The following is a 17190-nucleotide window of genomic DNA, read 5'->3' on the forward strand; positions in this document are numbered from 1 at the left end:
GACCCCCCTCAAAAAAACCCAATATTGTTAAAAAGATTTACATGTAAAAATACAAGTTTATTTAAGATGATGTTTTAGAAAGCTTTTTTATTTTTTATTTAATTTTTTTTGGTCATACTGGATATGAGCGCAAAAGGGCGGGAAGTAGACCTCAAGGGATTCTGAGAAGCTTTATTTCTTTGCAGGTTCGGGCACTGCTGGGGCCCATTTTCCGGATGCAAAAAATGGCTATCAGTTACAGAGGGGATTTTGGTTTTATAGGGTACAATGAGGATGATGTAATCATTAGAAGCCCTGCACAGTACAGTTTTGACCAGCAGGGGCTAGTTGTACAGGTTAAAACCAGACCCAGAGGGATGAGTACTCAAATCTTGCCCATTGTTATTTGCTGTGCTTACATTTAGGATTAATTTGCCATGGAGGAAGGTCAAGGTCGGTATTCACCCCTTTCCTTTAGGGCCCATTGTTATCAGGAAAGGGAGCACTGGGTGAGGTTTAATGTTTGGCCAATTTCCCCTCCCTCCTCTGGAGCCACGCTGTCCCTCCATTTTTCTTGGGGAGCTGTCTTGTAGGAATATTGTTTTCCATAACCCTTCACTGGGGCACTTTACCACTGAGTCACATGTTCAGTTCCTATGTATTTATTTTGGTATTAGGGATTAAATCCAGGGGCACTTAACCACTGAGCCACATCCCCAGCCATTTGTAATTCTTTAATTTTGAGACAGGCTCTCACTAAATTGTGTAGGTCCTCACTAAGTTGAAGTTGGCCTCGTTTTTTTTGTTTTTTGGTTTTTTTTTTGGTGGTGCTGGGGATCGAACCCAGGGCCTTGTGCTTGTAAGGTAAGCACTCTACCGATTGAGCTATCTCCCCAGCCCAAGGCCTCAAACTTTTGATCTTCTGTCTCAGCCTCCCCAGTCACTGGGATCACAGACATGGGCCACCGTCTGTTCTTAATACAGAAAAATTCTTAATACAGAAAAATTCTTACAACAATTCCTTTTTGGCATTTCAGTGGTTATTTATTTATTTTTTTTCATTGTGGGGATGGAAACCCGGGTCTGCATATGCTAGGCAAGTGCATACCATTAAGCTACATCTCTAGTCTTTTTCTTCCCTTTCTTTTCCTTTAATTATGAGACAGGGTCTCGCTAAATTGCCCAGGCTGGCATTGAATTCGTGATAATCCTGCCTCAGTCTCCTGAGTGGTTGGGATTACCAGCATGTGCCTGGCTTCAATGATTCTTTAGGACAATTCTTATAGTAAAACTTTTTGCTATTCTTTGGAATATAGTAGTTTCCTCTTATCTATTGTTCTTAGCCTCACTATCTCTAGGATTTATGGCAATTAAAATCTTTGAATGACCTTGCCAAAAGATTCTAAATTCTAGGTTTGCTTCAGGAGCATTAAGTTTACAAAGGATTGATTTGCTGTTTTATTGTTTGAAGAATCATTCTGATCAGTTTTATTAGAAGCAATTGTGGGGTGAAGTAAAATTGAGGTGAGTGGACCTTACTTCTCTAACTTCTTCCAGAAACAAGGCAAGAGGTATTTCTAGGAGTCACAGCAATATCAGACCCTATGGTTGTTTAAGCTTGAGCCCCTGGAGTTACTCCTGGCAGATCAGGAGACTTTAGCCCAGTGGGAAAAATCTGGACTCGGACCTATTTTCATAAAGTTTCATGAAACACAGTCAGGCCCAGGCAATAATGTACTGTTGGTGGCAGCTTTCACCCAAAAATGGCAAAGTGAAACCCATATGTTCATAAAGCCTAACATATTTACTATCTGATCCATTATAGAAAAAATTTGCCAAAAATTTGCCTAGATCACTGAATGTCCTTCATGTTATTCTTACCAGATCTATGTCAGGGTGCATCTGAGTAGGTTTTTCCTTTAGAAACTTATAACCAGAAGTCCCTAGGCGTCATTCAGTTAATCCCTTGCAAAATCTGCCTCTTGTATATCCAAAATAAATCAAAAGCCTAACAAAAGAATAACCTAAGCCAAAACAACACACACAACAAAGCAGCACCTGCACAGCATCAGTCTCCAACCCCCATCCCCACACACCTGCCTATCAGTACCACAAATAGCCATGGTACACTTCTGGTTGAGCTCAGCCAGAACCTTTAGCAGAGTCATAGTGTAACAGTGGTCCACTTCATATTCTGAATATAGCTCTGAGGCTTATTTTTAAAAGGGACTTGTTTTCCTTTTCCTCTTCTCCCTCTCCCCCTCCCTAACCTGGGGGTGGGGAACAAGATGACCCTGAGTTATCTGTGCTCCACAGGAAGAAGATATCTGCCAGAGGATCTAGGAAGTGAATATCTCCCAGGCAGGCAGACATCTAGGGAATAACTTGTAGAAGTAACACTGCCATGTAATATAAAATTTAAACTGACAAGCAACACATTAAATTTTCTGTACTATGTGACCTCATCTAAAAACATCATAGAATAGAGGGCCAGGAGGAAGGTATTTGTGTTTTTTTGCTTTGTTTTGTTTTTGCTACTGGGATTGAACCCAGGGGGTGCTCTACCACTGAACTACATCCCCAGCCCTTTTTTAAATTTTGAGACAAGGTCTTGCTAAGTTGACCAGACTGGCCTTGAACTTGTGATACTCCTACCTCAGCTTCCCAAATAGCTGGGATTACAGGAATGAGTCACTGTATGTAATTTAGGAGGAAGGTTTTAATGTTTGCTTCTGTGGGATGAGATTATATTTCTTTATGCTTCTAGGTTTTTTCTGGAAATGATTTTTATAATCCTCCTCCTAAATTCTTCCCTAACGAGAAAAAAGAAAATTTTAAAATCATCCTATAGAAGTATTAGGTGATTTAAACAGTTTTTAAGCAAATGAGCTCTTTATCTTATATATGGTATCTTAAAGTATAGGAATTTTCAAATTTTTAATAACTTTGTTCTCATTAGAAAACTAGTACATTGCCTATATTACAGACAACATAGAAGTTATTGAACGAAATAAAATCATCCATTAGATATAACCTCTGATGAACTGGGAGTACTGTTAAGTTGTAGAGTGCTTGCCTAGCATGCACCAGGCCCTGGATTTGATCACTAGCATCGTTCCCCCTCACCAAAAAAAAAAAAAAAAAAAAAAAAAAAAAAATTAAGGACAGACAGACTGACTGATAACAGTTTGGTGTACTTCCTAGACATATGCATGCATATATAAACTTTTTATTTTTCTTGTTTTTAAACTCTACTTAAGATGTGATCATATATATTCTTTTTGTATAACTTCTTTTACAAAATTATTTTTGTAAGACTCATCCACATTTTTGTTGTGGCTACAATATGTTCATTTTCATAACAGTATAATATTCTCCTATATGAAAATAAAATAATTTCCTTATCCATTGCTGTTGATGGGTATCTGGGTTTTTTCCACTTTGGAGTTCTTATGAATAAATTGTAATCTATATTCCTATACATGTCTCTTGGTGCAATTCTACTGATTACAAATTTAATGTATATTCAATGTTAGTAGATAATTACAACTTTTTCGAAGTGATTGTACTAATTTACACTGAGTATGAGCATTCTTACCGTTCTATATCCAATCAACATTTGTTATTGTCATTGATAGAGTTCTTAACTTGGATAATTGAATAGAATTTCTATTGTTTGGTTTTTATATTTCTAGTCAGCACCAAAATTCTCAATCTTGTTTTAATTTCCCTGAACAAACTGGGCAGTGTTTTTAAAAAGTCTTTTCTGTTAACTCCATTATCTGTGGATCACTTATGTGAGTATCTTAATTTCCTATCATGATGTCTTGTCTCTTCTAATGCCTGGTTATTTTCAGTTACATTTATGGTATTGTATATGGAAAACTGTATAAATAATTTGAGTCCTAGAATAATATTTTTAGAGAAAATTAATTCACATTTATTTTGGGGAGTCTATTTGAGACAGGAAAAATCCTAGATTACCTTAATCCACTTTTTGAGAAATGAGATGAGTTTAAATTGGGCTTAAGTCCCCACAAGAAAGCCATTCTCTCTCTTCCTTTTTTGCAGTGCTGAAGACTGCAACCAGGGCCTCACACATGCTAGGCTAGCACTCTACCACTGAGCTATACTTGTAATCCAAGGCCATTGTGAGTTCACTCAGTATTTCTAGATTTTAACCATCTGGGTTTCCAATCCAGTTTACATGGGACCTACTCTTCATGGGTCCTAGATTCCTATTTTTCTTCCTCTATCCCTTTAAGGCTTTCAAAAACTCTGTTCTGTTTTCAGCCTCTCAGCTTAAAGACTGTAATTGGCAGATACTCTTGAAGAAATGCTAGGCTTCCCTTTCTGGGTTTCCTTCTTTGTCCTGGTCTAGGCTTCAGTATTCTTCATTCTTTTATTAGTTCTCCCATGTCTTCAAGAACATTAAAAAAAAATTTTTTTTGTCAACTTTTTTATTCTAGCAACTTGTGGTTGATCTAAATATCTTAATCTGTCATTCACAGAGTTTGCAACCATTACATCAACTTTAGAATATTTTCTTCACTCCCAAAGAAACCCCAAGCCCCATTTTCCTCTGTCCCCAACCCCTGGTCACTTTAATCTGCTTTCTGTCTCAATGGCTTTAATTCTCTTGGCTAGATACCTAAGAGTGGAAATGTTGAGTCATGTGGTAACTCTATATTTTACAATTTGAGGAATCATAAAACTGTTTTTTTAAAAATGGCTATAACAGATTTCAATCCCACCAGCAATGTACAAGGCCAAGCCCTCTTTTTAAATAATTATTCTATTTTTGTTTTTTGGTACTGGGGATTGAACCCAGGAGTGCTTTACACTAAGCTATATCCTCAGTCCTTTATATTCTAAGCAAGGTCTTGGTAAGTTGCTGAGGCTGTCTTCTAACAGAATCCTCTTGCCTCAGACTCCAGAGTTGTTGGAATTACAGGCATTTGCCATGATGACTGGCTTTAAATAATTCTTCTTCTTCTTTTTTTTTTTTTTTTTTTTTTAAGTTTTTGATGGACCTGTATTTCTTTCTTTTAGTTATATGTGGTGCTGAGAATCAAACCCATTGCCTCACACATGTGAGGCAAGTGCTCTACCACTGAGCCACAACTCCAGCCCAAATAATTATTCTTAATATCCCTCTTATCAGTCTTAATAAAGGTGATAGAAAAAATACATATATATGCATAGCTTTTAAAATAAAAATAGTTCTCTAATGATAACATAAAAGAGAAATAAAATGAAAGCAACTTAAAATAAAATAATAACTATTTTAATAAGTAGATGTCCAGGCATAGCTACTCAAACACATATATAGAAGTTAAATGCCTGCTTTTATTTGTAGTGAATAAGCTAGTATTTAAGAGAAGATTATAAGCTTTTCAGTACATTAAGTATAGGTAAATAAAAATCAGAGGTCTTAGGGTTCAAAAATAAAAACTAGTGTTAGAATGACAGGTCATTGATATGATAAAGAAAAATAACCTTAAAGGAAGTAGTGATATCACAAGATAAACTATACTAAAGCAAAAAAAAATGTAATATGACATTTTTATGAATAAACAGGCTTTGTGTGTGTGTATGTGTTTGATGCTGGGGATCAAACCTCATACATGCTAGGCAGTACTCAGCACAGAGCCATATACCTAGCAAACCAGGCCTTTTCATAAGTATAATAACAAGACAATTCTCTATGTTATTTTATAAATACTTTATATACTTTATAAACTGAATTGTAGAGGCATTCATTTGCTTTCTAATACTTAAAAGACCTTGGAAACCATATCTTATGATAAGGAAATAAAGAATAAATTGCAAGAGAAAATATTAATATAAGAGGTAACAGAAAAGTTATGTAATAGACTTTTAGGTACAATTTCAGAATAAGAGTATAAAAACAGAAAAGTCAAAGATACATGATCTAAATATGTGATTTTCATAACATCAATTCTTTATCATTGGGCTATAGATAGCCAGTGGGCTTGAACAAGATCTTTATATTTCAGGTGACTTCATTAATTTAATATTTGATATTTGTTTTTAAGTATCTGTTAAAAGAAGTCTTGAACTTTGTTATATTCTTAAAATTTGCTTCCTTGCATTTATAGTACTATTATACAAAATATATACTTAGATATAATTAATACTGAGCACACAAGGAAAGAAAAAAGGTTAACCCAACCTTTCATACCCTTTCCACCTAGAAAACACACTTTTGACTTGGCTCTGAAAAGCACCAGTCAAATCCAAATAGGCTTCCTCTTTAGGTTTCTCCAAATAATGTTAATGAAGGAGAGAAAGATGATAATAAAATATGACTAACTTCTAGGCAAGTAAACAAAAAGTAAATCACAACAGACATACCTAGGACAGAGAGATAAAACTCAGGAAAGCTGATATGGACACAAGGTAGTGAAGTAAACAAAAATATCTGGAAGGAGAGGAAAAAGGAAAAAAATGTAAGAACAGAGAATTTGAGAGAATAAAAAGATACTAGTGTAATAAAAAATAATATCCTAAGCCAGTTGTGGTGGTGCATCCCTGTAATCCCAGCAGCTTGGAAAGTTGAGGCAGGAGGATTGCAAGTTCAAAGCCAGTCTTAGCAATTTTTTGAGGCTCTAAGCAAATTAGTGAGACCCTCTCTCAAAATAAAAAATAAATAGGGCTGAGGATGTAGCTCAGTAGTTCGGTGCTCCTGGGTTCAATCCCTGGTACAAAAAAAAAAAAAAAAATCCTAATCTAACAAAAGTCATATTTAGATTTACAGCATCTCTAACTACACAGCCAAGATTGCCCTCTTTAAACATTCAGCAAAAAGTTCTTTTGGGAAAAAATAATAGTGCAACATAAGGACTTGTCTTTTGGGTCTCCCAAAAAAGCCAAAAGAATCTGCAAACTTTCCAGTTCCTCTAAAGAAAAGGATATCCAACAATATGTTATAAGAAACTCATAAACAAGAAGGTAAGAAACCCAGGACCAAAGCACTTGAAGATTCAGGATATTGTTCCTCCATGTGTCCTGTAACACAACCACTGGCATATTCCTCCAAAGAAATAGCATATTAAGAAGGATAAGGAAAAATCTGAAGAATATGCTACACTTTCATTCAAAAGAATGAGAGAAGCTAAAAAAAGCACAGGAACAGATTGCCAAGAGATGTAAGCTATCCTGAGGTTTAGTGTGTGACCAGTCAAAAATAAGTGTGAGACCAGTCAAAAATAAGAAGTTTTAAGAATAACAAACAAATAAGATCAGACATCCAAAAAAGAAAAAAAAAAACAAAAAAAAAAAAACTACTTTTCTATTTGTTTTTCGGTTCTGGGGTGAAATTTAGGATCTAGTGCATACTAGGTACACATTCTAACACTGAGCTACGCTATACTCCCGGCCCAAACTCTTCCATCATTTGTTGTTCATCTATATAATTACCACGTGTGAAATCAGTACACCTCAATCACAGTCACTTCTAATCACAGTTAGTGGGTCAGATTCTACCTTTACCTATTACTAGATAAACTCCTCACTTTGTCTTCTCCTCTTTTTTTAGGGCTTCAAGTATGAAAAGGAGTCAATTCAAGCTGCTCTATACTGCTGGTATTCATGACAGATGAAACAGAGAGACCTTTACAGAAGCATAGACTAGTTGATATTAAAAAACAAAAAAAACAAAAACAACACTCCAAGATGTTATAGCATACCTTGTATTTTGAAGGGCATAAGGAATGCTATCTATTTTAAATACCCCCCCTTTACCCTAAATAGCTTATCCGATCTCTTGAAATGTTACCAGTCAGACAAATCTTGAAACATTAGGTAAGGATTTTATATATCCAGGACTCTCTATTTAAAAATGCAAATAACAGGAAGGTAATGGACTAGGTCCCTGACACATCTGACTGTTTTCCACTCTAGCACTAAGCTGACAACACAGTCCTGGAAGAACAGGACAGATAAGTACTGGTGAACAAGGGGCAGAAGAAAAGTATGGTATACGAAGCATTCCTGGAGGGTTATGCCTGAGTAAACCTGCCTTGGGTAATGTTGGGTATACAGAGAAGGAAATGCAAAGCTCTAGGCCCTGTGAAAAGTGGGAAAGAGGAAACAGGAAGACTAAAAAGAGGGAAAACTCAAAACCAAATGAACCATTTCACAATTTGTTTGTCGGCTGGCTGGAATGGTCAACTGCCCCAGGGCATGGTCCCAGAGCAGCAGTAGAATATGAAGCAATCCTGAACACCAGTTCTATCTTTGGTTACCAGAAGGTTTGGGAAAAGTAGAAAAATAATTTCATAGACTGGTAATTGTCAGTGAAAGATATCAAATACACATGGGACACTTTTAAACCTTCCTTTCTGTCTCCAACAGTATTATTCATCCCACCACAAACCAGGTGAAAAATTTGAAGGAGGGGAAGCATGCAGAGTAAGAAGTAAACCTGCATAGTGTGATAAAGTTCCCCAAGTGATCCAAACGATTATGTCATTCCTCTAGAAGGACAAGCTCCTTCCTCCATTTAAGGTTAGACCCCAGTTCCACCAAAATGAGAAGCAGATCCAGTACAGTCCGGAGCAGTTGTTAAAACTCTTATACTTGAAGATATAAAATTTTGATTGCCACCTAGTGGAAGAGATAGAAAACCACATGCTAAAGTGAGGCCAAGTAACCTCCAAGTATCAGATGTTTTCTGTACTCTGACAGGCAAGACAGTTTCCAAAGTATGGTGATAGGAAAGATGATTTTAGAGAGTACAAGGATGAATGTTATGTTAGCTAGTTGGTCTCTGCTGCAATGCATACTAGAAAAAAGGTATATAACAACACTTCAGATCCTTCAGTTCACAAATATGTGATAACTAGATTAATTCTAATTTAAAAAAGTAAACAGATTTTTAAGAAACATTAAGTTATATTACACAGGTGGTATTCATTATATAATCAAAGTAGTAAGATGACTCTAAAATGAGTGAAGTTTTATAAATAGATGTCTAAGCTGGTTCTTCTAATGAAAAAGAGTTTTCCCTCAATTTGTCCAGTTTTATTTACATTTACAATGTAAAGTAATCCATATTTTAACAGAACCATTCTTTTATGATACTCATTTTTTTTCACATCAAATAGTTTCTGTTTCATAAGCAAATTATTTCACAAGCAAATTAGCATTCAGGACTATTAAGTTCCTGTATGTATCTGCTTCCTTAAAACATGCTTACCTAGGGTTAGGGAATATAGCTCACCTACTTGCCTACCATGTTCAAGGCCCTAGTCAATTCCCAGCACCAGTAAAACAAAACAAAACAAACGTGCTTACCTAGGTAGTTATGCAATGATTGTAAACAGTTGATGCCCTCTCATTTTGAAAAGTTTCTTTATAGAAAATATATTTCCATCTAATCTACCCTGGTAACCAAATTTTCAGAGAACTGTTTGAACTCTTGACAACTTATTGTAATAGAATGTATATTAATGACCTATGTCCTATTGTCACAGTGGTCAATTATTTATCATAGAATTTAGAGGTTTTAAGAAAATCCTAAGCACTCACTCAGCATGCATTAATGCTTATATTCACCAATGTTAGAATATACAAGGGAGAATCACAAGATTAATTTCATTATCTTTTCTGATGGCCACTATGGAAGGAAATGATAATTTCTCATGTGATAAATTTCACATTGCCACCTCTAGATGCAAGACTAAAACACTGAGTACTAGAAAATGGAAACAAAATTATCAAGATTAGCTTAAACCAATCCTCCTTCATCTCGTAGACTGGTAATTACTGCAGCTTTTAACCAAATAAGGATTCTGTTGACAGGGAAGAGGGGGCACTGAATAATTGCTGGGTATCAATCTAAAGGATCCACAAGGCCCCACCTCAAGCACTTTGGTTTCTCTCTAAGAGGGCATTGCTGTTAGTTTTCTACTTATTTCCTCAGACTTCATTTATATATGTTGTATTATATATAAAATATAAATTTATTTTTACCCAAATGGTGGCATACTATACACACTCTGCACTTCACCTTTTTCACTTAATAAGTTGAAGTCTTATTCCAGTTTGATATGTAATAAAGCCACCTCCTTCTAATAGGAGAAAATTATTCCATTGTATGAATATGCCATAATTTATTTATCAAGTCCTGTAAGAAAAGACATTTTGGATGCTTTCAATCTTTGCTATTATAAAAAAGACTATGCTATACTAACTTATACATGTATCATCTAATACTGTAAATTCATGCTTAGAAGGGAAACTGCTGATCCATATAACTTTGGAAATGGCTGCTAGCATTTGGGTGGCATTTGGCATGAATTCACACTGAATTCATGGGTTAAAATGTACACAGCATGGCATCTTTATTTTAGAGTCTTTATACTGAGTAGAATATGTCTTTTCATCATATCATGTTTTATTAATTCTGATATACACAAACATTTCTAAATAAGGATGTACCTCATAATCTAGAACAATTTTTAATTAGTCAGGGGACAATGTGATAGTTATTATTCCTGATGGCATGACAGATAACTACCATCCCTGGTTATTTTAGTCATCAAACCATTTAAGGACCATTTGAAGAAGAACATAATCATGTTGTTAGAAAACTTCTTGTGACATCTTCTGGTAAGATCGGGAAAATGCAAAAATAGCGTCCTTAGTGATTTGGAAGAAAACCAGGAAATGCTACATAATCAAGGCTCTTCATGGTACAAAGAACAATTCTGCGAGGGGAAAAAAACACCAATTTTGATGACTCCAAGTCAAAAAGTGATTCAGAAGAATCAGATTCTAAATGTGATGTGTAAGTAATACCTTAACAGATGCACTTTGTATTTTTGTTTTTATAACTACATGAAATAAATGATAAAATACCAACTATGTCAGAGTATTTTCAGTAAATACAAAACAAAATTTTAAGTCCTTAAGGGATTATTGCATCAGAGCTATTGGCAGTGGTTTTCTTAGCATTTTATTTCTTAAAGTGCAATTTACAATCAGTAATATCTCGGATTTCATGAAATATTCTTAGTGATATTTTACATCCCTCAGGATCATTTTAAGAGTTTCTTCCATAGATTTTGCATATTCTTGTTAAGACTATTTCAATGTATTTTATCTTTTCTTCCATTATGTTTTCTCATTAAAGTTTATTAATTTTTGCCTATTTTGTAAGTAACTACTTTTTTGAATTCTCTTACTATTTATATGGGTTGATTTTTAGAAGATTCTTCTAGGTTTTCTAGATATAAACTGAAATAAAATTTAAACTTAAATTATCTTAAACTATCTGCTGATGTTTATTCAATGAAGGTAAAGACTGTTACTTTTATTGTTCTGTCTCTAGCACCTGGGATATTCATCTTACTTTGTAAAACTTACTCTAACCCTTCCTTTCCCAACAGAGATGTTTAGTAAAAAATAAATTTAAAAAATATATATATATGTATACATAGAGAGAGAGAGAGAGAAAGTATTCACATTCCCAGCAAACACACATACAAATCCTGTAAGAAATTAAGATATTTTAGGGACTGGGGTTGTAGCTTAGTGGTGGAGTGCTTGTCTAGCATGTCTGAGGCACTGGGTTCCATCCTCAGCACCACATAAAAATAAATAAATAAAATAAAGGTATTGTGTTCATCTACAACTAAAATATAAATTTCTTAAAAAAGAAATTAGATATTTTATAATCAAATTTATATACACTTGATTATAATGTTATATTTCAATCATTAAAAATTCTAATTATGAAATAAGTATTTTAAACTCTTACCTTTTAGATCTTAGATCTGATGACTCAAACTGGATATTCATAGGTCCAGGATTTATTTCATGCTCTACTTCAGAGTTGAGAAGATGCCTAGAATCATTATCCACATTTGCCATTTTTTTCAAAGTCTAAGCAGTAGGGAAGCCCTACATAAATCAGAAAAGAGAAACAATTTAGTTTGATTTCAAAAACATTTTACTATTCATAAATAATACATTTGCATACAGAAGAAAGGGAAAAGTAGGGGAATTTGCTACAGCTATTTTTTTTCCTTTTTTTGAGATGAGGTCTTTCAAAAGTGCCTAGGCTGACCTCAAATTTAGGATACTCCTGTCTCAGTCCAGAGTAGCTGTAACTATAGGTCTTCAGATACTGCACTTGGCTGCTAAAGATACTGTAGTGAATTATACGCCTGAAATATTTATCAGACTGAAATGTAGTTACTTCTTCATAGCTCAATAAAAATATACTAATAAGTGAGTCATTCCATTTCCATGAATAAAACAGATTAGGTTATTTAGACTCAATACAAATGGAGGAAAAAAATTCTTTTTTAAAAAAATTTTCTGAAAGCACTAAAAATAGGAAAATCAGATCATTTGTTGGAGAAGTTAAGGAACCTAGAAGTGTAAACAACTCAGGAAAATTGTTGCTGCCCTCAGGGTATTTGCTATACCAAGATAATTTTAGCTATATTTACAAAGCCTTAAGAAGTATTAGAGAAACAGAAGACAAATCCAGATTTTATTTAAAGTAAGGAATGATTATAACAAGAGCTTTTCTAGCCCAGGTTTCATTCTAAATAAGAAATGATTATAATAAGGGCTTTACTAACAGAGTAGGGGTTGCCAAGAAGTAAAAGTGTGTTACTTTCTCATAATGGAATTGCCCACGTTTTCTCAACAATGACCACAGAGAATGTATACAGGTATCTGTGGAGGGGGAGCTGTTATAATAATTTGTTACCATAAGCTACAGCTCATGCCAATTTGCAAAGTGATCAAGGTACGCTGTGAATACAATTTAAAGTTAACCTGCTTGGTAGCACTTTTGGGTAACTGACAGAAACAAATGTAAATCTCTCCTGAGAGGGGATACACATTGACTATAGGCCTTATAGAAGTCCTGCTAACAATCTTTTAAGGATAGTGAATAATACACAGTTAAAAATAACCTAGTATATAGGACATAAAGTGTCATCAGTGAGACCTGAACAACAAATAAATCCACAAGGACTTTGACTATAGAATTATCAAAATAAGATTATAAAACATTTACATTTAAATAAAAGAAAAAGTGGAAATTTTCCAAAAGTGACTTAGTATGTTTGAAAAAAATAATAGTCAAAATTAAATCCTCAATGGTTGGGTTTAAAACTTGGGAGAGAAAATTAATGAAATGGAAGATAAGTAACAAGAAACTCCCTAGAATGTGGCAGAGAGAAAAAAAGGCCAAAAATGTGGAAGTTAAGATACATGAGAGAGAGAATGATAAGGTCTAACAAGCACATTATTGAAGAATCAGAGAGAAAAAAGATTATAAAAAGCAATATTTGAAGAGATAATGGCTGAGAACTTTCCAGAATTCATAAAAGATACCAAAGAGCAGATTCAAGAAGTTCAATGAATCCAAGAGAAATAATAAACTATTTATAGGATTAGAAAAAAAAGAATTAAAATTATAGACCAAAGGAAAAAAAGTCAGGTGAAGTTCTTGAAATTAAAGTGTTCTAAGATCCTTGTATCCTCCAGATCAATTACACATTGATAAAATGTATACTGAAATTTTAAGGTAACTATTAACACAAGAAACAGTATTTGATATAAAATCTAGTAAAAGGGAAAAAGAAAATGATTTTAAAATTTTATCTAAAAGCAACAAAGGAGAGGGGACAGAACACGGCAAGTAGAGGAAAGCTGCATTCCAAGATACACCATGGCTCAGGACCAAAGCAGCAGTGTATAGCTTCTCAGTGAGGTGATAAAAGGATTTCACTAAAATTCAATATTGGTCACTCAATGTGGCTTAGGGACTCAGAAATTTGGGTACAATAAACAAAGAAAAAAGAATATATAGGAGCTGACTGGGCTGCTGCACAGGTGCTGCGGCACAAATTCACCACAGAGGAAGGAGGAACATGGTTTTGGTACAGAAAAGCCTGAGAATCAAAAATGCCACCTAGGTGCTGAGGATATAGCCCATCTTGTAGAGTGCTTGCCTAGCATGTGCAAGGGCCGGGGTTCGAATCCCAGCAACCTGGGGGGAAAAAAATGCCACCTAATCTTAGATGATCCAGAGGCTGCACTGTGTACTTGTGCATGAAAAGTGCACCCTATCTCAGTTGTGCAGGAGCAATCACACTGCAGCAGCCACTGTGGAGCCCCAGAGATCAGAAACAACAACAAGGCCACAATATCCCAGCAGGCACCTACAGCGTGACCTAGGCTGTGCCTGGAGGACTGAGAGTGAAACAGTTACTGAATAGACTGCACCTAGGGGGATTCAAGTTGGAAGAGCAAAAGGGAGCCCAATTGGCTTCTCCTTTGTGCCTGGTGGCTCCCATGACAAGCTGAAGTGGTGCTCCTGAGCAGCAGTGAGTGGAGGATTCGCCTGGCCTCCCTGCCCCATAACTGGTTTTCTTGGGAGGATCCCACAAACCAGACACACGTCAGAGATCAGAGATCGGCTACTGTCAAGCCCTACAGCTGGGTAGATTTAATCTCTCCATTGTCAGCATCACCCTTAGGTCTGGATCAGACCTAAGGCCCACCTTCTGGAACTTCCTCACAGAACTCTGCAGAAGCTGGACTCTGGGAGTGCACCAAGCTGGTCTGAATGGACGCCAACTGACAGTAGTTCTTCATCAATCCCACCTTATACTGGTGAGAAGAGAACCTGAATCTTATATCAAAAGGCTTCAATCTTAAGCTGCTCTGACAGGCAGTTCAGAGAGCACCATAAAAACAAGAAGGGGTTAACAATTCCCACCTCTTGCTCTATCAGTACATAACTCAAAAACTGGGAAGAAAGACTGTTTTGATCACCTCTGTGGAGACAGTTCCTTTGTCACTAATTTTTTTTTTTTTTTTTTTTTTTTTTTTTTTTGCGGTGCTAGGGATTGAACCCAGGGCCTTGTGCATGCAAGGCAAACACTCTACCAACTAAGCTATATCCCCAGCCCTAGTCATTAATTTAAAAAAATTTTTTTAAATTATTCTTTCTGTGTGTGTGCACATGATTGAATCCTTGGTATGCTGATTGGTTCAGGGACATATATACATATGCTTGTTTCTTTTTTTCTCATGTTTTAGCATTTTAAAATGTAATTATTTTTTCTTAGCATTGTTGCAGGTTCAGGTTTTCTTTTTTTTTTTTTATTGTATATTTTGGTTTGGTTTTGTATTATTTTCATTTGTTTATTTCTCGTTTCTCTTTCTCCTGCCAACAGTCAAATTCTATTATTCTCTCTCCCTCTCTCCCAATACTTTGCTTCTTCTATTTTTTCTCCTTCTTTTGTATAAACATTACTCACTATATCTCTTCTGCATTCTCTGTTCACTTTTTGAAACTGTAAACTCTTTTGTAACTTTCTAACACATTGCTTTTCCCCTAATTAACTGTATTTTTACCGAATTTCAGAACTAATTGGCTTATATAACTTTCCTTGCCCCTTCACACTGATATAATCATTACTGCTATGGACAATAGATTTGATAGCTGTTGTCTGCTTTAAAGTCAGATCTAGTTCATGGTTGTTTTTACTGTTGACAATTGCTGAACCCACCATTCCTGTTTATTGGTGTTTATTACTGTTGAAGATGTCATAGTTGGAACTGGGTATTTACTTTAACACTGTGTCTTATTTGCAATGGTTATTACTATTGTTTATTTCTTCCCATTCTGTGAGATGCTGAGAATCTACAGGAACACTAAAAGTTCACAGGTCAGAGACTCTGCTGCTAGACTAAATATTCCCTGACATTACTCCAACTCAAAAGAAGTGAGGAGACAAAAGCTCCAAACCAAAAACCAGGACCCAAGAAGAAACAATCAGAGAGGGAACTCAGGTCCTACCAGATGTTTTGATAGAAAAACAGAGAGAAATCCAAGAACAAATGAGATAATCACATAAAAAAGACACATTAAAAAAAAAAAAAGAAGTAGGGAATCTACCTCAATTGATGTATAAGTCCCAGACCTCTGAAAACATGAGGAAATAAGACAAACAAATCTCCCCCCAAAATCCACAAACTCCCAACAAAGGATCCCACTGATAGTAAGGTGGACAAAAGTGAAGCCAGAATTAAGGACAGGTAGTTAGTGTAGAAATAGGGGATCGGGTCAAATCGAGGAAATGAAGGCCATGAAAGCCATCTGCCTCTGGAAGTCGGAGACTGCCCCTGGAAGAATGGAATGTCAAGATCTCCAGAGCCCATGGATTACCAAATTTACCTGCCTTTATCAAGGACTGCAAGCATGGAGCTGCTAATTAATGCCCCCTGGGCCCTTACCTGTCCAAATCAGCTTGGTCCTTCCCCTGCCCATCGCTCCTCACTTTATGCAAAACCGGTCCTAGTCATGTAGGCATGAAGGAGAGATAAGGGGGAAGAGAACTGGAGAACAAAAGAGACCTTAACCTATAAAAGATGTAAGGTGCGCTCACTTCTGAGGACTTTAGAATATCAGCCATGGTCCCCTTCTCCCTCCTGGGAAAAGTCTGTATTATTACTTTTGAATAAAACCTGCTTAATATACTTGCCTTGGCGTGCTTCTCTAGTGTTCAAACTTCAACATTAGAGGGAGCAGAACTCGTCACCGGTAAACTGCAGTATCAAAAGCTAAGAGAAAATTATAAAAAACTGATTATTAAAATGTTCAATGAACTAAAAGAAGATCTAATGAAGGAGTTAATATAGCAATTAAAGGAGATGAAAGACCACTTTAGTAAAGAAATAGAAATAATGAAAAGAAACCAAGCAGAACTCCTAGAAATGAAAAAAACAAATCGAATTAAAAACTCACTTGAAGGCATCACTAACAGATTAGAATGTGTACAAAATAGAACCTCAGCCCTTGAAGACAGAACTTCAGGCCCTAAAGACAGGGCATATGATTTTAAGTACACAGAATGCAAAAAAGGAAAAAAATTATAGAACATGATCAGAATATACAACTTCTCTGGAGAAACACTGAAAGACCAAACCTGAGAATCAGTGTAAAAGAGAAGATGGAGATACAAACTGAAGACATTAAGAACATTTGCAATGATAATAGTTACACAAAAATCTCATATATTGGAAATGAGATGAATATCCACATACAAGAGGCTTACAGAACCCAAATAGACCCAGTCAAATGAGAAGCTTGTCAAGACATACGTAATCAAATGACTAACAGAAAATAAAGAAAGAATATTAAAAGCTGTA

General features: G+C 35.5%; 1 protein-coding gene across 10 annotated transcripts in view; it reads right to left on the reverse strand.

The window, feature by feature from the left end:
- The window catches only part of Slc38a9 (solute carrier family 38 member 9), a 109765-nt gene that overhangs the window by 79485 nt on the left and 13090 nt on the right, over positions 1 to 17190 (reverse strand). For 8 of the 10 annotated variants that reach the window (XR_007109081.1, XR_007109082.1, XR_007109080.1 and 5 more), the window contains exons 1-2: positions 16524 to 16583; positions 11768 to 11910 (exon numbers count right to left, since the gene is read on the reverse strand). Coding sequence is in view for 6 of the 10 variants with exons in the window: in XM_047555435.1 (XP_047411391.1) it covers positions 11768 to 11880 (113 nt within the window). In the remaining 4 variants the exon portion in view is untranslated. Of the gene's footprint in view, positions 1 to 11767; positions 11911 to 16523; positions 16584 to 17190 lie in introns of those variants that run through there. The other 2 variants (XM_047555434.1, XM_047555440.1) reach the window with 2 other exon arrangements.

Source organism: Sciurus carolinensis, chromosome 6, assembly GCF_902686445.1.
Source record: "Sciurus carolinensis chromosome 6, mSciCar1.2, whole genome shotgun sequence".
Taxonomy (NCBI): domain Eukaryota; kingdom Metazoa; phylum Chordata; class Mammalia; order Rodentia; family Sciuridae; genus Sciurus; species Sciurus carolinensis.